The sequence below is a fragment of the Camellia sinensis genome, chromosome 6, assembly GCF_055761805.1.
Source record: "Camellia sinensis isolate YWXY chromosome 6, ASM5576180v1, whole genome shotgun sequence".
NCBI lineage: Eukaryota > Viridiplantae > Streptophyta > Magnoliopsida > Ericales > Theaceae > Camellia > Camellia sinensis.
In genome coordinates, this window is record NC_138966.1 from 184,371,390 (window position 1) to 184,392,507 (window position 21,118).

The 21,118-nt window shown below is 32.0% G+C and overlaps 2 protein-coding genes across 2 annotated transcripts; both read left to right on the forward strand.

Annotated features, from left to right (window-relative positions):
• Positions 1-7,816: 7,816 nt before the first annotated feature.
• On the forward strand, positions 7,817-12,460 carry LOC114317880 (protein LIKE EARLY STARVATION, chloroplastic). The gene is made up of 4 exons (XM_028264675.2): positions 7,817-8,915; positions 9,829-10,481; positions 11,115-11,305; positions 11,930-12,460. Exons 1-4 carry the CDS (start codon positions 8,390-8,392, stop codon positions 12,303-12,305), a joined length of 1,746 nt encoding a protein of 581 aa, XP_028120476.2. The 5' UTR covers positions 7,817-8,389; the 3' UTR covers positions 12,306-12,460.
• Positions 12,461-13,591: 1,131 nt separating this feature from the next.
• Positions 13,592-18,301, forward strand: LOC114317890 (2-methyl-6-phytyl-1,4-hydroquinone methyltransferase, chloroplastic). The gene is made up of 3 exons (XM_028264684.2): positions 13,592-14,516; positions 15,727-16,033; positions 17,671-18,301. The coding sequence occupies exons 1-3, from the start codon at positions 13,957-13,959 to the stop codon at positions 17,824-17,826; spliced, it is 1,023 nt and encodes a 340-aa protein (XP_028120485.2). The 5' UTR covers positions 13,592-13,956; the 3' UTR covers positions 17,827-18,301.
• Positions 18,302-21,118: the final 2,817 nt, after the last annotated feature.

Here is a 21,118-nt window from a genome sequence, read left to right on the forward strand (position 1 = left end):
AATCGGAACTCGACTTGACGGGGACCCGATCTCTCGACCCGAATTGAGCGGTTATTCCCCGAAAAATACTCTTGACGAATCGATGATGGTCTTAAAAATTGAATCCCCAATGATATTCGAGCTGGGGACAAGGATACATGTTTCAGCCCCGGACCCGGCCCCCGATCCCCACTCCGTTTGCCCCCGAGATAAAATTACTATTTTGCTCCTGTTTATATATAATATATATGTGTGGGTAGGGTTGGCTGAACACTCACTCACACACAAACACAAAGCTGTGTCTGTTGCTCCTGCTTTCTCTCTATCTCACCGCCGCTAGTTTAGGGTTTCGCCTCCCTCTCTCTCTCTCTCTTTCACACAATGACGACTGTCGCTCCTTCGTTACTGCCGATCCTCCCTCACCACCGCTCGTACCTCACTATCGATCCTAGTAAAGATTGGTGCCAGAAGGCAGCAGATCCAATCTTCAATTTTTATGCATTGTTTTTAGCTTCAAGAAGATCCAACCCTTTTTCATGCCTTTTCAACACCACTCATTTTGTTGTTTGAGCTCTCTGTGACTCTCCACTCTGTTCAATGGATTATAGGCTTCTTTTAATTGCTGTTCTTTGTGCTTATCAGTTGTTCAATGAGTAAATTCTTGGTGGCTTTTTGAAGAGGAGTTTCCAAGAGGGTTTATTCAATTAGACTTTCACTTTATTTTGTTTTTCCTTTTGTATATTTTCTTTTTCTGATCATATTCTGCTTCTTCTTCTTCTTTTTTTTTTTCTTTTTTTTTCCTGATCGTGTGGTTGATGCTTTCAGATTACTCTATTTCTCAAATTCCTTTTGTGATATTAAATTCTTATATCAGATCTAGCTTGGGGGCTTATTACTCAAATGTGCTGTAAGATAAGATTCAAAATGATTAGACATGTTCTATTTTAGTGTCTGAACAATGTCTTAAAGATCCTTCTATTCTTATGATAATAAAAAATATATTACTTGGCAGTTAGATTACTGTGAAATCCTATCTTTTGTGGCATCTGACTTTGTTTTCACTACTTCTTTGCTATCTCTTACTCTGGAATCAAGAATTTTCTGGTGGGTCTTTTGGGGTCGGGAATACTCGATCCCTGATTGGGGGCGGGGGCAGGGGCAGGGGCCGGCGATGGGTCCCCGCCGGGGATCAGGGGCGGGGACGGGGAATTTATCACTTCTGGGGATGGGGACGGGGAGTGTAGTCCCCGGCCCCGCCCTGTCTTGTTGCCATTCCTAATACGAACCCATGTCCAGAACATAGGTAAAAAAAACAGAGCTATGAACTGGAAAAAAAACAGCGGTAAAATAAATGAACGGAACAACAAAAAGAAAGTGAGGAGATAAGAGTGCCTTACCTGGTGATGGTGGAGAAAAAATGAAAAGGAATGTAAAGAGTTTTGTGGAGCTTTGTTCTTCCTTTAGAAATGCAAAGAGCTTTTTGGAGCTTTATTCTTCCTTCGATTGTGATTCACTTCCTCTCCTTTGATTGTAAGCTTCTTTCACATTGATAGTTGATTGTAAGCTTCTTTCACATTGATAGGTAAAGTGCAGTAGGTGGGTTGGTAAGAGTTGATAGTTAAAGACATCTGGCCCATTGAATTTTATTTTTTAGATAAATCTAGACCATTGAAGATATATTGTAAGAGGGATATTTGTGAAAGTAAATCTGAGTCATTGTTTTTAAATCTAGACAAATCTAGACCCTTAATTTTCCAGTACTCTTTTACTATTTGATCCTTGTTTTAGCCTAATTTTTTTTATTCTTCAATTTTTATAATAAAAATAAAGCTCAATTTTTATATTTGATAAATAGAAAATATAATTACTAAATAAAATATCTTTTTTAACATATAAATTGTAAAAGCATAATATTATTTTTTTTAGAGGTGTTAAAATATCAGGTTGGGTCAACTGCCCTTCCATCTATCATCTATTCAAACTTTAACGGATTAAAAAAAATACATATGCATCCAATTATTAAGATCATCCTTCATTCTATGATGGATTAATTCCAATCATTTGATTTTATTAAGATCATCCTTCATAATTCCAATCATTTGATTTTATTAAGATCATTCTTCATTCTATGATGGATTAATTCCAATCATTTGATTTTAACAAATCAAATGAATACTTGTCCAACCGTATCAGCAATAGAAGCCTCTCTCACATCTTAAAGGGAAAATCACAACCCATTATATTCTTTTCAAAACAAATTTCAATTTCATGGTAAGTCTTACAAAGTTTAATACTTCAATTCATAAAATTTTTCATTATTCTCTAAATATTTTATAATAATACAACTGGAGTGTTATTTATCCTATTTAAAATCGATTCAAACTTAGTAATATTACAAATTCAAAGTTAATTATTCAAAATTATTATTTTGTGATTTAAATTTATTCTGCACATGAACTCCACAACGCACAAAGGGTTTTTTCTATGATGACTTATATAATTTTTTTTAATTTATTACAAAGAGATATATAAAAAATAATAATAATAATAAAATGACTTAAATAAATTAATAAGTCAATAAGAATTTTATAAACACTTCTTTTGAAAAGTAGATTAAAAATTATTTTTTAATTTTAAAAAAATATATCTATATATTATATAAGGAAAATGGTATTTTTAGTGAGGAGTTTTATGAGAATTTCAATATCTTGTATTAATTTTCTTAATTTTAAATAATTAAGAAAATTTTCATTAGCTAACTTTTGTTTGATAATTCTACATCAGGAAAAAAAATGAGTTGTTTTACTCATAAAGAGTAAATTTTATACTCCCATCTCATTTAGTGAGCAGCCATATAAGAGTTTCAATATCTCATACTAATTTTATTAATTTTTTTAATTTTAAACAATTAAGAAAATCTCCATTGGCTAGTTTTTATTTAATAATTCCACATTGAAAAAATAAAGGAAAAAATGAGTTGTTTTACTCATATATAGTGAATCTTATACTCCCATCTCATTTAATATTGTAGTGTTGTATATGTTTCAATTCAATATATTTTAAATTTTAAAAGTTTTAATTAATTAATTATGGCTTAGTCGATTAGGCTAAATCATTTTTGATTTGATTGATTCGTTGGTTTAACTTCTATTTTAGTGATTTTATCAAAATATGTTGATTAAATTTGAAATAAACTAATTTATATAAGAAAAATGAGTTTTTTTAGTGAGAAACCCTATGATCAATATATTAAACTCATTTTTTTGATTTTTTTTAATTTAAACGATTTAGAAAATCTTTATTGGTTAGCTTCCATTTGACTTTTATTTTATAATCTCACATAAATGTTTTGATTTTAAAAATAATTGTGTATGAGATTTTGAAACTATCATAATATTTACCTTTAAAATAATTACAATCCCACATAGAGAAAAAAAAAAGAAAAAAAAAGAGTGAATTGTTTCACTTATATAAAGTGTTACAATTGCACATCGAAAAAAGAAAGAAAAAGCAAGTTGTTTCACTTATATAAAGTGAATCTTATAAAAGGGGTTTTGAGGGAGAAGTCTTTTAGAAACTCCAGACTCTCATTATAAAATTATTCAATTTTCTTAATTTTAAACAATTAGGAAAATTTTTATTGGCTAACTTCCATTTATCTTTTATTTTACAATTCCACATCGGGAAAAAAAGGAAACAGTGGATTGTTTCATTTACATAAAGTGAATCTTATACTCCAATTTATATAAATTATTGAATTTTCTTAATTTTAAACAATTAAGAAAATCCCCATTGGTTTTTTTGGGTAAGTAAAAAATCCCCATTGGTTAGCTTCGGTTTAACTTTTATTTTATAATCCCACATCATGAAAAGCAAAAAAACTGAATTGTTTCACTTATAAAAGTGAACCTTATGCTCCCGTTTATATAAGTAAAAGAAGATATTTAGTGAGAAACCTTATAATCAATACCATTTTTTTTTATTTTCTTAATTTTAAAGAATTAAGAAAATCTCCATTGGTTAACTTCCATTTAACTTTTATTTTACAATCCCACATAGAGGTTTAATTTTGTATGAGATTTTGAAACTCTCATAATATTTAACTTTAAAATAATTATAATCTCACATTGAGAAAAAAGAGAAAAAATGAGTTGTTTCACTTTATATAAAGTGAATCGTATATTCTCATTTAATATTATAGTATTATGAATTTTTCAGTTCAAGATGGTTTAAATTTTAAAAGTTTTAATTAATTAATTAATTTTGTTGTAAATTGGTTGGTCTTTTGACTTAGTCGATTATACTGAATCGTTTTCGGTTTAATTGATTCACTGGTTTAACCACAGTTTTAGCTGTTTTATCAAAATATATTGCTTAGATTTGTTTAATTTGAAATAAACTAAGAGTGACCATATTAAAAATTGAACGACTGAGATTGCTTAATTAGAAATGAACTTCCCGTAAAAACAACTGTTAACTTTTATTTTACAATCACACATCAGGAAAAAGAGGAAAAAAAGAGAGTTGTTTTACTATATAAACCTTATACTCTAATTTAATATTGTAGTGTTGTGTATGTTTCAGTTTAAGACAGTTTAAATTTTAAAATTAAAATAAAATAAAAAAGTTTTAATTAATTAATTTTTGTATAAATTGGTTGGTCCTTTGACCTAGTCGATAGGGTGAACCATTTTCGATTTAACTGATTCGCTGGTTTAATTGCGATTTTAGCGGTTTTATCAAAATATATTGGTTAAATTTGTTTGATTCGAAATAAATTAAAGATTGACCTAATCAAAGATCAAACGACTAAGATTGCTTGATTCGAAATAAACTTCATGCCCAAACAATTGTTAACTTTTAAACAATTAATAAAATCCACATTAGCTAGTCTTCATTTAACTTTTATTTTATAATATCATATCGAAAAAAAAAAAGAAAAAATGAATTGTTTCACTTATATAAAATGAATTTTATGCTCCCATTTATCTAAGCAAAATGAGATCTTTAGTGAGAAGCCTTATGATCAATATCTCATACTAATTTTTTTTTAATTTTCTTAATTTTAAACAATTAAGAAAATCTCCATTGACTAGTTTTCATCTAACTTTTATTTTACAATCCCGCATATAGGTTTTGATTTTCAAAATAGTTTTGTATGATATTTTGAAACTCTCATTAGATCTCTCCTTAAAAGTATTTTTTTATAAAATATATAGATATATCGATAATCTCAATGTCACTCTTACTGCTCCTTAATACAAAAATTATGGTAATCTTAAATTTGTATTTAAAACTTATAAATTATGAGATAGATTATTATAATTTTAAATTTCTATTGTATCAATTTTAAATTTAAATTAATACATTGCTTTCCATATTTAGTGACAGTTTAAATTTTAATAAAATAAAATTTAAAAGTTTTAATTAATTAATTTTTGTGTAAGTTGATTGGTTTTTGACCTAACTGATTAAGCTAAATTGTTTTTGATTTGAATGATTTGCTGGTTTAACCATAATTTTAGTGGTTTTACATGCTGCGATGATTTTTTCTTATTCATTAAGTTTTTAAAATTTCTTTAATTATTTCCTTTTCAAAAATTAATATGATATTTTTTTAAAATTCATATATTTTTATTCTAAAATAGTGAAATATTAGAATTATGTCATTTTTTTTTTATAATAAAGCATAATTTTAATTATTACTTGTCAATACAACAATTTTAATTTATCTATACTATATATTATAGGAAAAAAACATTTAAAGCGAAATCTTTAAATTTATATATAAAATTTTATTTACGAGAAATAAAATATAAAAAAATTAAATATAATTATTATATTTTTAATATATAATATATTATTTTATTTTATACATAACACGGGTAATATATTATATTAATATATATATATATATATAAATAAAGAAATAATATATAAAAAAACTCAAATAATTACTTTTAACCAAATTACCAAAACGAGCCAAACTATCAGATTGAGAGCTCAGCGAAACTATCATATTTCCAACTGAGCTCTCAATCACAATCCCACAATCTTTCTTTTCATTTATTTTTTAATTTTTTAGGGAATAAATTCAGATGGTTAAGGTGAGGTACGTAAAATTAGTGATGTTTGGATGTTTTAAATAAGTATATTTTTAAATTTTTGACAAAAAATATGTAAAAAAAATAAAGAAAATAAATAAAAAAACAAAAAAAAAATATTAATAAATATTAATTAATATGACTTAAATAAATATATATATATGTAGAAAAATATATATTTTTCTAATACATGTCAAACAAGCAATCATATTTTGTTCAGACCGACCTGAATTGTGGGGCTCCCATTTTATATGCCGCGTATGCAACATCAACGCCTGGTCGATTGAATAATTTTTGGGACTTCTTTTTGGGGGTCACCCCTTCACCCCCTTGTCACGTGGCGGGTGGTGATTGGAGGAGTAAGAAAAAAAAAAAAAAAAAAAAGAAAAAGAAAAAGTAATGAATGAGAGAAAGGGGTGGAAGGAAAAGGAGAGATGGACCATTGTTGCAAGTTTTTCATAGCACAGCAGCCACGTGTCAAACCCACCTCTACTCTCTTTTGCGATATCTTTTAATAAAAAATTTAATATTCATTAACATTACACTTTTCATTATTAAAAAAATCCGTTGAAAAACTGGACCATTCCCAACGCAGAGAGTGGTGGCGACGGAAAGAGAGCATCGCTACTTTCCTTCAAATTCAAGAAATTAACTTTACCTTTTTTGTTTTTTATAAAGTTTTTTTTTAATTAATTAATATTAACGCATTGAACATAATTCTATAATAAATTCAAGAATAAATATTTTCTAAAAATCATAGTCAGTAAATCTTAGTTTTGAATTATATCATGAATTTAATATATAATGTAAGAAGTTTCGGTGATGCTACATGCACCCATTAGTATACTAATTAGTGTATCAACACTAGTTATGACATTATTATTGACCTCACTCATTAAATTACGTCACATTATCAATTGGTACACTAGTTAGTATAATAATTGATACATATAGTATTATTCAATAAATTTTTATATGTTATGGGAAAAATTATACAAACATTTGAAATTTTTGACTAATAATACAAAAAAAAATTAACAAAGCTGATTCAGAGCTCTAAAAATAGAGCATTAAACCAGCTCTAATGAGCTGGAAATGCAAAAAAAGAAAAAGAAAAAAAAGCACAGAAACAACCATCACGTCATGGGAGGTGCTAGCTCATTAGAGTTCCCTCTAGTGATTCATTTTTAATGCTCCCAAGCAATTTTAAAAAATTAATTGTGGTATTACACATTGTCTCCTCAGTTTGGTCTCATTAATTAACTTGATGATTACTGTTGATAAAAATAATAATATTTTATGAAGTGTCAATTTTACTGGTGAAATTATTAAACTAAAATTATTCATTTTTCATCTGTCACATATTTTACATCTCTTCTACAAATGAGAAAGAAGACACCACCTTTTAACTATCACCCTAATCCACAACCACATCTTGCTTCACCATTAACTAATGATCATTTAGGTCAAGTTTGGCAACTCAAAAATAATTTTTCTTTTTATTTTATTTTCATCACATCACCTCTTTGCTTTTTTACAAACCTTTTTATAAAAAGACAAAAAATACACTTATTTAAGTCATCCCAAACAACTCCTATACTTATCTCATTTGGCTTCTATCAACCATCACTCACCAAAACCACCAAGCACCATGATGCACCTTACTCACCCAAAAAAATAATGACGCACCTTTACTCTATTTCTTGTCTGCATCATAACTAACCTCTTCCTCCATCGTACTTTTTACCATCACCTCTATATAGTTCATTCTTAATTATTTCTCACTGCTGTCTCAATTTTAATTTTTTTTAATTTTTTAAATAAAAAAATAATACATTACCGATAAGTTAATAACCACGCCTACAATTATTCATCAATTTTCATTATAGTTCAATGCAATTTATAAGAATGCTTATATTTTTTAATTCGAGAATTTGTACGAAAATATTTAATACAACTCGAATAATGATAATTAAAAAGTTAAAAAGAAAGAAGAGTTTTAATCAACATTTTAGTTTGGCAAAGCTGCACTAAACAACCCATCTCTCTCAAAATTTACTTTGATTATCACCTTTTGATTTTTTTTTTGGCCCAATTATCATTTTCAAGAACTATGGTGCCTAATTTTATTTTAAAATCTTCCCAATAACTTAATTATAATTCTTGAGAAAAAACAGAGTTCACGAAAGCCCAGTGGCACGGTTCGCACCTCCTTTAACGGACACGGACACTCTTTAACTTCAAAGCTTTCAAATCCACCGTCTTCTTTCTCTCTCTCTCTCTCTCTGTGGCTTTGAACTGAGGAAATGGCGTCGCACTTCCGTGTATACCCACGAGCCACCCCACGCGCCTCCTCCGAATACTCCCTTATATCCACCACCATTGTACTCCCGAACTACTCGAAACCAACCGGGAAGAGCAGAGCCGGAGCGAGACAGAGCTCCGGAATTAGGGTTTCCAATGGAGGGGACTCGTACCTCGACATGTGGAAGAAGGCGGTGGATCGAGAGAGGAAGGCTTCCGAGTTCCAGAGAATCGCCGAGAACTCGTCACGAATTGATGGTGATGCTGATGATGATGATGGAGAAGGTGAGAGTCGGGAGGTTTTTGAGAGGAAGAGCAATGAGTTCCAGAAGATTTTGGAAGTTCCTAAGGAAGAGAGGGACAGAATTCAGCGAATGCAGGTGATCGATCGGGCAGCTGCTGCTATTTCGGCTGCCCGTGCGCTTCTCAAGGAGAGTTTGCCGCTGCCGCCGAATGAGTTTTCCGGTGATTCTGGGACTGTGATTTCAAGTGCTGAGAATGGTGGAGACATAGAGGCTCAGCAAAGAGGTATTTCATAGCTTTTGAATTCTTTCCTTACTTGGCTGAGTTGATGGTATTGTCAATTGTGTATATCTTCCAAAAATTTAAGCTTCCAATTTGGGCATGTTCACCATAGCTGAGAACAAAGTTTCTAATATGTAATTGTTGCTTTTATGTGTGTATGCTTAACAAACCATATCACTGATTGTAACCCAGAATGTATATGCTAAAGAAAATGTGGGTTTTTTCACTACGAAATGTGGGATTTTTCTTCTTCAAACATCATAAAAAGTTAGAGAATCCCAATGCCCTCTCTCCTAATTTCAGAACTTCAATCTCAACTAGGAGGAGTTATGGATCTCACATGGTGTTCTTTTTTTGGGGTGCTAAATTTACCTTCCCATTGTTTCTGAGATGATTTTGGCTGCTGAAACTGATGCCTTTAATTTATCATCTATTACATTGAAGATTTATTTGTTAGCTTGGCAGTAATTAAATGATCTCATGATAGCAGGACTTTTTTTAATTTCTTCTTCTAAATTTCACAAGCACATGTTCAAATTGGAAGCATTACTTGTAGCATTGTCATATTTTATGTTATCGTGGCTTAATTTCCTGTATTCGATAAGGTATTTGCTGGATATTGTCTTTTGTGCTGTTTGGAGTTTTTCATTGCTGACTTGAATTTCAGGACTGTCGTCTGATTAGGAAATGGACAACTTCTTTTGGTCATGCTGTTAATTATTTTTTGATAATGCATATTTCTGTATTAGTAAATTGAAAGCAAGTATTCTCTGACTTATGGAACATATGCGTGATGCATTGCAAGTTTAACTATTATGTTATGTGGTCTAATTTCTTTAACTTGCTTATTTTAGTCAATTATTGGTGTTTATTTGGTGTAGTTGTAGTATTGTTTCATAATCTTTAATTTTGACAGGTGCACAGAATGAGGGCTCGATAATTTTTCAGTCAAGTGGTGTTGCAAAGGGAACACCAGGTCCAGATTTTTGGTCCTGGACACCTCCAGAAAGTGAGAGAAATTTTGATGATGAGAGTAACCTGAAGCTAACCAGACAAACTTATCCTTCCAAAACAGACCCTGTGATGGAGAAAGAACAATCTGTAGATTTTCTGTCAATCCCCCTTGAGAGTAAACTTTTCGAAAGCAGCCACTACCCTCCTCTTCCACCTCTTCAGTCCCTAATGGAGGTTGAGAAAGTGGAAGCTTATACTTCCAGTCAAGAGATGGCTCATGTAGAAGAGAACCATGAACTTGGTGTTCTATTTTCGGCCCATGCAGCAGAAGCAGCTTATGCTCTTAATGAAGGGGATGAGGAGGTATTATCCCAAGGAGTGAATCCTGATGGATCAAAATGGTGGAAGGAGACAGGAGTTGAAGAAAGACCTGATGGTGTGGTTTGCAGGTGGACGCTTACCCGGGGTGTCAGTGCTGACAAGTCCCTTGAGTGGGAGGAGAAGTATTGGGAGGCGGCTAACCAATTTGACTACAAGGAGCTTGGTTCAGAGAAATCAGGACGTGATGCTACTGGAAATGTTTGGCGTGAATTTTGGAAAGAATCAATGTGGCAGGTCAGAGTGCTCTGTATAGATCAACATTACATGATGTCTGTGTTAATGGTTTGAGTTTTTAAAGCATCCACCCACTCTCCAAGTTCCAACCCTCTAGCACCAATGACTACAGTACATAGATGAATATTTTGGAAGGGATTTGCAGCCACAATCTTATATGAAGTTTCCTTGAATTCTTTATATTTATACTATGAATATGAGTAGATCACCGAATTTGACACCTTTTTTTTTTTTTGGATGGTCCTGTTGTAATTTTTAGAATAGCACAATGTAGCATGCAAAATATTTTGCAAATAAAATTTTTGTGAACAAGAAGTCTACGGAACAAATTGCATGAAAAATCATAAAATTAGTATTAAAAAAAAGCCTTAGAATCTTTTTGATTTACATTTTTTTGGCCCTAGTTACATGCAATTCATTATATAGTTCCTACCTTAGAATTTTTTTTGGCCTGTGCTCAAGTTAAACAAAAATGACCTCACTCACCTCTGGCTTTCCTAATTCTCCTCGAGATAAATCAAACTGGTTTTGTGGCAGGTTTAATTGTTTATGCGTGAAGATGTATAGATTCCACAAAATACTTCAAAGAATTGTATTTGATTGTGGTTTGGTTGTATATTGTGCTTTTTGCAGGATTGTGGAGTTGTGCATCTTGAGAAAACTGCGGACAAGTGGGGGAAGAACGGGAAAGGTAATGAGTGGCAGGAGAAATGGTGGGAACAATATGATGAATCCGGCCAAGCAGAGAAATGGGCCCATAAGTGGTGCAGCATTGACCCCAGCACACCCCTTGAAGCTGGTCATGCTCATGTTTGGCATGAAAGGTATTAAATCTACTCATTTTCGAGCTGGGTTTAGATTTTTGTTCTGATTCTTTGTTCTTTGGATATGGTTCTAGTTACTATCCCAAATCAGTCATCATTCTCAATGGATGACCCTTAAATTGGTTTTTCTTGGCATGAATTAAGATCATAGTTGTCTTTGCTTAACTGTGGCAAAGTACAAGTCCTACAACGTTCTGTTATTTTCTTAGATTTGGATCTAGTGACCATTCTAATTTATCCATCATTATTGCTCTTATTAGTCCTGATAAAATTCAAAGAGTCAGATTCTTCAGCATTTTTGTTTCCATTTATTTATTTATCTGGTGGTGGTTGTCATCCTGATAGCAAGGGGATTTTTACTCCTCACTCTTCAGTTGTAGGGTGTTTTGAGTAACCCTCCTATGAGATTTAACCGAGAAATTGAACTTCAGAGGTGCAATCACACATTTTTTTTTCTTCACGCACCTGGATTGATGTTTTATAATGCCTACTCGTCCTGTTGAAATTCTCGTAGTTCACTATCGCAGTAATGACTTGGAAAACTCTAATCATTAGATATTCCAAATTGTTCTGTACGGTATAATCAGCTAAAACTTTTCACTTATAGTAAGTATTTTTTGGCAGGTGGGGTGAGAAGTATGATGGGAAGGGTAGCAGCATGAAATACAGTGACAAATGGGCTGAGCGTTCTGAGGGTGATGGCTGGACAAAATGGGGTGACAAATGGGACGAGCACTTTGATTCAAACAGTCATGGAGTCAAGCAAGGGGAGACATGGTGGGAAGGTGAGTATGGGGAGCGTTGGAATCGGACTTGGGGTGAGGGTCACAACGGTTCTGGATGGGTGCACAAGTATGGGAAAAGCAGCTGCGGCGAACACTGGGATACGCACGTCAAGGAAGACACGTGGTATGAGAGATACCCACACTTCGGTTTTCAACATTGCCTCGACAACTCAGTCCAGCTCCGTGAAGTTCAAAACCCATCTGAATGGTCATGAGATATGAATCTTTTTTTCTATGTTTACACTGTAATAAAAAGCTAATAAGACCAGTTTTTATTTTTATTTTATAAACAAAATCTGTATTCTTAAATATAGTTGTATCATCAATGTGAAACAGTATTGCTGCAATAAAATTTGATGTTGTTTCCTTATAGCTGGTTCGGACATTTCAATTCTATATCATTTCATCACTAGTTCTGGTTTGATCTGTGAGCGGATATGATCGCAACTCACAACATTTTCTTCTTAATTTTTTTAAGATGGCTAATAAAGATCAAAATTCAAATGTTCTACTACATGGCAATGTTCGGTTATGTTTTTATTTTCTGAAAAACAAAATTTGATTTTGAGCTGTTTTCAATTTTTTGTTTTTTGTTTTTAAAAAAACCACCTACTTTTTAAGAAAGATCAGAACTTGTTTTTGATTTTTTAGAAATTATTTCTGAACCCAAAAAAAAAAAAAAAAAAAAAAAAATAATTACCTAAAGTCTTATTTACAAATGTTATGGTAGCTCATGTTCTATTTAAATTTCTTTAAACCAATAAGTTCTATTTAGTGAAACTGAGAATATTATCAGTTTTTTTTTTTTTTTTTTTTTTTAATTTTTAAAAACTAAGAACATTATTAATTTTGCATTGTAATATTTTAGATAATTATTTTACTACCTGATGAAAAAACAGAGTATGGATTAAATGTTTTTACCTTTTTACTTATTGATTTTGATTAAGCTTTCTAATAAAACCGACCGAGAACATAAATATTTTTTTTTTCAATTTTAAAATTGAGAATATTATCAAATTTTTTTTTTATTTTTAAAGTTTCTTTTTTCAATTTTGCACATCAATGTTATCATGCTCCTTTATAGACACAAAATTTTTAGTTTTGTACAAAAAATAATTCAATTTTTTCAATTTTTTCAAAAAACATAATTTTTTTTTTAGTTTTTTCAATTTGAAAGTTGATATTTTAAAGTTTTGAAAATCAAAAAACATGTCAAATCATCATGTTTCTTTATAAATAATCATAAATGATGAACAACATTATTTGAAAGGCAATTCTGATTATTAAAAATTTAATGGAACTTGAAGGTCTAAAATATCTTAGTTAGAACTTAATGAAACATAAATTTCTAAATTAAAATTTGTGTGTAAATGTCCAAAAAAAAAAAAAAGGGCATAAATACTTTCAAAATTTTATTATTTTTGTTTTCAAAAATAAAAAAATTTAAAAACAATTGTCACTCAAACGCCGTCGTATTGAGGCCGTTAAATCCCCCAATCCTCTGAAATTTCAATCTCCTCAGTACGCCCAACATGTGGTAGTAGTACCTCTTCAGCTTCTGGAGATCAACACAAAGCTCCTGGCGAACCTCTCTCTCTCTCTCTCTCTCTCTCTCTAATACCGTGATTATAACCACTTCTCAAGTCACTATCTTTTTACTTCTCCCCAACTCCACTCTCTTCTAAATTCAATCAAATTGGTGAGCCTCTTTTCATTCATTTATCCTTTCATTCAAGATTTATACTGTATGTATAATTGAAACCCTCATGATCTAGCATGTGGGTTTTGCTCTCTAACCCTCAACAGTTGCAGATAGTAAGTAATTTACAAAAATTTTGAGTGGGTTTGCTCTGTATTTGTTCTTCCATGGCTTTTTCAATGCTCAATGGAGCTGAAAATCTCAAACTTGTTGGAGGCATAGCTCCAACTGGGTTAGGTTTTCTTGGGTCTGATTTTCGTGGGAGGTTCTTTCCTAATAAGGTCCTAGTGCCCCAAATTAGGAATTCAAGTGTCAAGAGTTTAGCACCCAAATGCAGTCTCTCTGCCTCAAGGCCTGCTTCTCAGCCTAGGTTCATACAACATAAGAAAGAAGCATTCTGGTTCTATAGGTTTCTATCCATAGTGTATGATCATGTCATAAACCCTGGGCATTGGACTGAGGATATGCGCGATGAGGCACTTGAGCCAGCCGATCTCTATGATCGAAACATGAGAGTGGTTGATGTTGGTGGGGGCACTGGTTTCACCACTCTTGGTATAGTCAAACATGTTGATGCTAAAAATGTGACAATTCTTGACCAGTCACCTCACCAGCTTGCCAAGGCAACGCAGAAGGAGGCTTTGAAAGAATGCAAGATAATTGAGGGTGACGCGGAGGATCTTCCGTTTCCAACTGATTACGCTGATCGATATATCTCTGCTGGAAGGTAGTACTCTTGAGTTCCCTGTCAACGTATGGTTTACATATTGTGATTGACATTTGCAGTCCCTGTACAGTATATTTTGTTAGCTAATTTTGGGTGTGTATTTGATTGTTAGAGAATAAGTTCTATGATACGTGTTTTAATGACTTATAATATATATAATTTGTTTTTTTTGTGAGCTTATTAAATTGTTTTTTGGATTCCGGCACAAGACAAACACATATATGACAATTGAAAATTTTAACGTTCTACCCCCTTGTCATTAATGTATTTTCATAATTTCACATTTTAGTTTTATTGATGATAAAAATTGCAAGCCTGAACTGTGGCTGCATTTGACATGGGTTATAGTTTGTTAATAAACTTGGAATAGTTGTACATTCATTAATAGAGTGAATGCAATAAAAAATGTTCAACCATTTTAAGCTTTGTTAACCAATGCCCTTACGGCACTTGTTACCAAGCCCTTTGACATATTAGAAAAAGGGAGACTTTACGTGTAGGTTCTAACAAGTGAACTTATTGTTCAATAGGTCCTATGAAAATTAATGACTTTTTTTTATCAAATACTATTAAAAAACGTCACTAATTGTTAAGTTTCAGTAACAGTTTGAAAAGTTTGTTACACAAAATGTCACTAATTATAAATTTTAGTTACAATTTAAAAAAATTGTTACGAAAGAACGTAACTAATTTTCAATTTTCAGCGATAGTTTGAAAAATTCGTCAAAAAGTCACTAATTGTAAATTTTAGTGACAATTTATAAAAACCGTTACAAAAAAAAGTCACTAATTGTCAATTTTTAGTGACATATGCCAAAAATTGTCACAAAAATTTATTTTTAAAAATGATTTTATTATGACTTATTTTCAATAGGACTTGATGGGAATTAAGTCTAATTATTAGGAACTATTGGTAGTTTACCTTAGAATTGACCCCTGTTGTTGTTCTTGTAAAGCATAAAAGTATAAAACTTACCTTGAAGAATGCTTGCTCCCTTTATAATTTTTTGGATGCAATTTTCCAGGGAAACAGGTAGGAGTCACCACTCTCTCTTTCTCTCTCTCTCTCTTTCTCGCGATGTACTGAATGACTACATCCAGCTCACATCATATAATTTTGTAACAATATTGCTTACTGGTCTTGCAAATTTTAATGAGCAGCATGCTTTATTCATCATAGCCACTAATGTAATATGACTGTCTTCTCCAGTATTGAGTACTGGCCAGATCCACAGCGTGGCATCAAGGAAGCATACAGGGTACTGAAAATAGGAGGAAAAGCGTGCATAATTGGTCCTGTGTACCCAACCTTCTGGTTGTCTCGGTTTTTTGCTGATATGTGGATGCTTTTCCCAAAGGAGGATGAGTATATTGAGTGGTTTCAAAAGGCTGGTTTCAAAGATGTTGAACTGAAAAGGATTGGTCCGAAATGGTACCGTGGTGTTCGCAGGCATGGCTTGATTATGGGATGCTCTGTCACAGGCGTGAAGCCTTTCTCAGGGGACTCTCCCCTACAGGTAATGTAATTCTTACTCAGGAAATTGTACTTTAGAAAAAATTTCCATTTGGTATTGTCTATTTTTTATGGCTTTACACCATGATACACACTTGACTGACTTATAGGTAACTTTTGGCAATTTGTTTACTATTTAAGCACAATTATTACATGGTTAGAATGTTGTAAATATTGTCATCCTTATTCAGAATTTTTTTAGTTCTGTGAGTATGGATGATCAACGGATGCATGGTGAAATCTTTCTTTGGGAATTTAATACTTATAAGTTCCATCGAAGGAAAGGACATAGCAGTGTGTGAATATTTTGGGGTTTGCTTAAAGGTTTCATGTTACAGAAAATGAGTTTTGGGTACAACATATGTATGTGCAAAATTTTATTTTAATCATATGATGAAGGCTGAATGCATAAAACTATGAATCTAAGAAGGATTTTAAGGTGGACTTACTGCGTTACCAATTGTCTGAAAAGCTTAAATTGATAGGAAATGAGCCCAACAATCTACATTAAAATACCCCTCATGTGCAGCCTAGTCTCACATTTGGAGATGCAAACAAAGAAAACTGAATAAGGTGTTCATACACACATGAAGGAGTGCATAATAATAATCATAACAGGGGAACAAATACATATTATGAGACTGAACCCAAGACCTTTTGCAATTGGGCCTCTCATGCCATGTTAGTTCATTAATTGATCCAAAAGTTTAAGCTATTAAGAAATGGGCCAACAATGTTATCAAGCTCTCTAATTTGGCCCCTTGGGATTGATAGATAAATGTTAACTAAATCTTGTTATGAATGCACTATGAGGGAACAAGGCATGCAGGTGCAGCCCAATTCATCGCAATGGACATCAAAATCAATTTTTGGCCATGGGACAAAAGATAGATATTTGATTTGACTGCTGTAGGCTCCCAAAAAACATTGAGATTGCAATAAAAGAGAGAAACATTGCTGGGTAGTTCAAGAGCGTTGACATAAAATGGTTAAGCACATTTTGTTTCAGTTTTTGTTTATTCTTTTGAAAGAGCAATAAACAGGTAGCAGAGTTCCTGGCATTGGGATTAATCTGAAGCATTTCAGGACCTTATAATGAATAAAAAAGCAGAATCAGCAGCTCAACTGTTGGGTAAAATAATAAAATAAGTTCTCACCCAGCCTCCTCCTCTGTTTAATTCCCTCATCCGAAAAACTTTTCAGTGATTTTTATATCTTCCTCGTATTAATCTGTTGTTGCTGGAGTTAAAAACTTAGGGAGATGGATTAGAGAACATGAGGAGACATTCTCTTGGTCATTGAGGTTAATGAATGATGCTGGAAATGTGCATGCACATATGTTACTGAATGTGAGATGCATAATGAATTTATAAATTAATGCCCCAGTTTTTTTAATTTATGAGCAAATTGTAGAATACGAGTAGATGTGATTCGACTTTGATTTCTAGAACTGGTCTGCAAGATTGCTATCCTTAAATTAGATGTAAACGACTATAATCACTAAAGCTCTGCTTTGTAATACTATATTTTGCATAGGATTTGTTTTTCTTGATTCGACACTTAGCATGATTTCTTTCATTTGGTGTTTTCTCGTGTTCATTCTCTTGTTAGATTATTTCTGAGATGTGTCTTGGTGTGCAGCTTGGTCCGAAGGCAGAGGACGTGGAGAAGCCTGTAAATCCATTTGTGTTCTTCTTGCGGTTCCTTCTTGGTGCAATGGCAGCGACCTACTTTGTGCTGGTACCAATTTACATGTGGCTCAAGGATCAAATTGTTCCAAAGGGCATGCCTATCTGAGAACAATAAAATCGGAGATGACATATGTTCCACTCTTCCATGCTCTTTTTACAACACTCTGATCATCTCACTTGTTAGCGTGCATCTCCGTCAGACAATCCAGCATTTCGACATTTCTCAAGTGAGCACTCTTATTTCATGCAGGTCAACAAACATGATAAAGATTCCTGTAATAAATGACATCGCCTCATCTTGCCTAGTGCGTGTAGTATCGGGAAAGTTGTTGGATTGTTATATTGTGCAGCATTTTCTAAATGTGTTGACTTTTTTTAGTAATCTTTTCATGACTTGTTCTAATGAGTTCTTACTGGAATCACACATCTATTCAAACAGATTGATGATGCACATGAAAAAAATGCCTGTAAGCACTGGAATTGACTCTGCCTTCAATTAGTTTTCTCAGGGTTGTTGTTCAAAATTGTAATGTGTGACATTGATAATATTAAATGTTTTTCATAAACATTTTCCACTCAAACTTCACATCAAGTTTCTTTCTTGTATGAGAGCCCCACTCTGTCTGGGCTCCCAATTGGAGTCTTGGTGCTCTGCTTCTCCAACTATGGTTGGCCCATAGGCCCTACTTCTTGTGCTTCTTGGACCCCCTTCTTTTGCAAACTGACCGAGGATTTTTTTATCTTTAAATTCTTGTCTTCATATCTCAAAATATTAATTCTCATTAAATTATGTGAGAATCTGAAGATGTAATTCAACGACTATGTTTTAGATCAAGAAGACAGAAGAATTTGGAGATGTAAGATCCGTGCCAACTCTCTTGATTGGAGAGGAGTTCGAGGTTCCAGCTGGATATTATCATGCAAATAGGTAAGCATTTGATTGGTTACCTACTGGGTATTGGCTTACAGGGACCACTCCATGAACAAAACTATGAAGTAAAACAGTCTGGAAATGCTTTCGCAGAATTAATAAGCTCACACAACCCACATTGGTAGGAGAGAAAGATGAGGGCCAAGGTTGTCTCTGGACTTTGTAATGTTTTATTACTCTGTTCCACTCTGTGAAACCATTGCCTTTCTAGTTTATAAACCAACACACAGTTTTGTAACTTCAACCAGTATTTAAAAATACTTGTTAGCATTTGCCTCGTAAAAATCAAATCTGTTACAAATTCTCAAAAAGATTACTAGTCTAACCTGATAGAGGTGAAATTGATGAGATTATGTGTAAAGGGAATTGCTATGACAATTGATTTCTAAGAGGTAATGATACTTCCAAAATACATGCATGCTAACTGGGCCAGTGATAGTGTTTTTTGACCTATAATGTTGGTGAGAAGCCAATTTTAATTAGAGCCTTTGGACTCATTTTTCAGAATTTCCAGTCAAAGTGGTTCTATTTTTCCAGCCTTCTTCTCAAGTTTGGAAATTCCAATTTGTAGACCCCATGACGCATCAAAGTTTCATGCTCATCATGTGGAAAACTTGTTTTTTTATGGTGTGTGGATGCAATTAAAGTCATATAGTGGTGGGTGTTCATTTTTTATTTTTATTTTTTAAGGCAAGGATTATATGGGACACACCTGTAGGGTAAACAAACCCTGATCCCTTCAAATACCCACAAATTACAAATGTCAATTAAATTAAGGAGATACTAAGAAGAATTAAACTCAAGATTACACACTTCTAAGAAGACTAGTCTATCCTTGTGTCAAAGGTAAGATTGATTCAAATCTTGTTACAGTTAAGATTTCTAATTTATTAAATTACAACTTCCACTATATGACAAATTATTTAATAAGTCCGATCTATCATGTGATCATGCCTTTGTCTAATAGTAGGACACATAACCATTCCATCCCCTTTTCTTCCCTAAAAGTATGAATAACATATTCACGAGACAAACTATTTGTCATTTAAGTCTAAATTACAATATATTTTCTACTAATGTACTGAAAAGAAAACTTATCAGCTAGGAATCCATTTGCTTTTGAACAATATAGAAAAATATTTTGTATTCACACAACAAAAGCTACCCAATTATATTTTATAAAAATCAAATCCATTACACATAAAGGACTATTCTATGAGATAAAATTGATATGTGATTATGTATTTGGTGGGGATTGCTATGACAATTGATTTCTAGGATGTATTCATACTTTTAAAATACATGCAAGCTAAATAGACCGTTAATATTTTTTTTATAAATATTTTTAATCCATTGATGGTAGAAGGCTTTTTAGGTTGAGCTCTTGGACTCACTTTCAGAATTTCCAGTCAAACTGGTCCTACTTTTCCATCCATCTTCTCAAGTTTGGAAATTTCGAATTGTAGACCAATGACTCATTTCACACTTATCATGTAAATATCTGTTTCTACTGTACAGTGTGATGAACTTCCTCTTCTATTCTATGGTGGCTGTGTGTGGATGCAATTAATTCTAAAAAAATTATTAATATTGTGTAGAAAGTTTAATAATTTTTTAATTTTTTTAAAAATATTTTTGTGCAATTAAAGGTCAAATATAGAAGTGGTGGATGTGCATACTAATCTTGGAAGTCGAGCTAGAATAAAGGAAAGCCGCGTTTGACAGCCAAGCACATTCATGTCGTTTAATTCGATTATTTATGACCTCCCTTCCCTTTCCATAGATCTTAAAAATGTGTCCATCAATTTTATTTTATTTAATTATTATTATTATTATTTTTAAAATTCTTACCGTTTAAATAAATCTTTCAAAACAGATTTTCTTACGATTCGTAACTCTAAGATTTTTATGTTGATTGAAAAAATTGAACTTGAGACCTAGAATCAACATATCCCTAAACTCATATCAAATCACTAAGCCAATTCCTCAGAATTTTTTGTGTACATCATCCAATGGTTAGGTTGTCCTTTTTACTTTTTCATTAAAAATAGATTTCGTTTTTATAATACCCAAATGATGTCCTCTTTGCACATTATTATTTGATGTTAAGATTTATGTACAAATATTAGGTCTTGTTTTGGAACAAATTATTTTAATAATTTTTTAATTTTTACGAAAAGATGTGTAAAAAAATAAAGAAATTTATAATAATTTTTTAATTTTTACGAAAAGATGTGTAAAAAAATAAAGAAATTTATAATAATTTTTTAATTTTTTGATTAAAATAGTTACTCTCCAAACGAGAACCAAATTAGTTGATTCTTTGAGTTGGCAGTCGAGTTATCACCAATATATATATATATATATATTATGTACAAATATTTTGATTTTGAAAATGAGGAAAAGATTAAAATAAATTTTAAATTAAAATAATTAAATAATGTTATAAAATTAGTGAAAGTATCTT

Bases quoted from the DNA above. Each gene is read 5' to 3' on its own strand.
- LOC114317890 (XM_028264684.2), top strand. From the start codon at position 13,957: ATGGCTTTTTCAATGCTCAATGGAGCTGAAAATCTCAAACTTGTTGGA. The intron at 14,517-15,726 runs GTAGTACTCTTG...TGTCTTCTCCAG, and splicing joins CGATATATCTCTGCTGGAAG to TATTGAGTACTGGCCAGATC. The intron at 16,034-17,670 runs GTAATGTAATTC...CTTGGTGTGCAG, and splicing joins CAGGGGACTCTCCCCTACAG to CTTGGTCCGAAGGCAGAGGA.
- LOC114317880 (XM_028264675.2), top strand. From the start codon at position 8,390: ATGGCGTCGCACTTCCGTGTATACCCACGAGCCACCCCACGCGCCTCC. The intron at 8,916-9,828 runs GTATTTCATAGC...TAATTTTGACAG, and splicing joins CATAGAGGCTCAGCAAAGAG to GTGCACAGAATGAGGGCTCG. The intron at 10,482-11,114 runs GTCAGAGTGCTC...TGCTTTTTGCAG, and splicing joins GGAAAGAATCAATGTGGCAG to GATTGTGGAGTTGTGCATCT.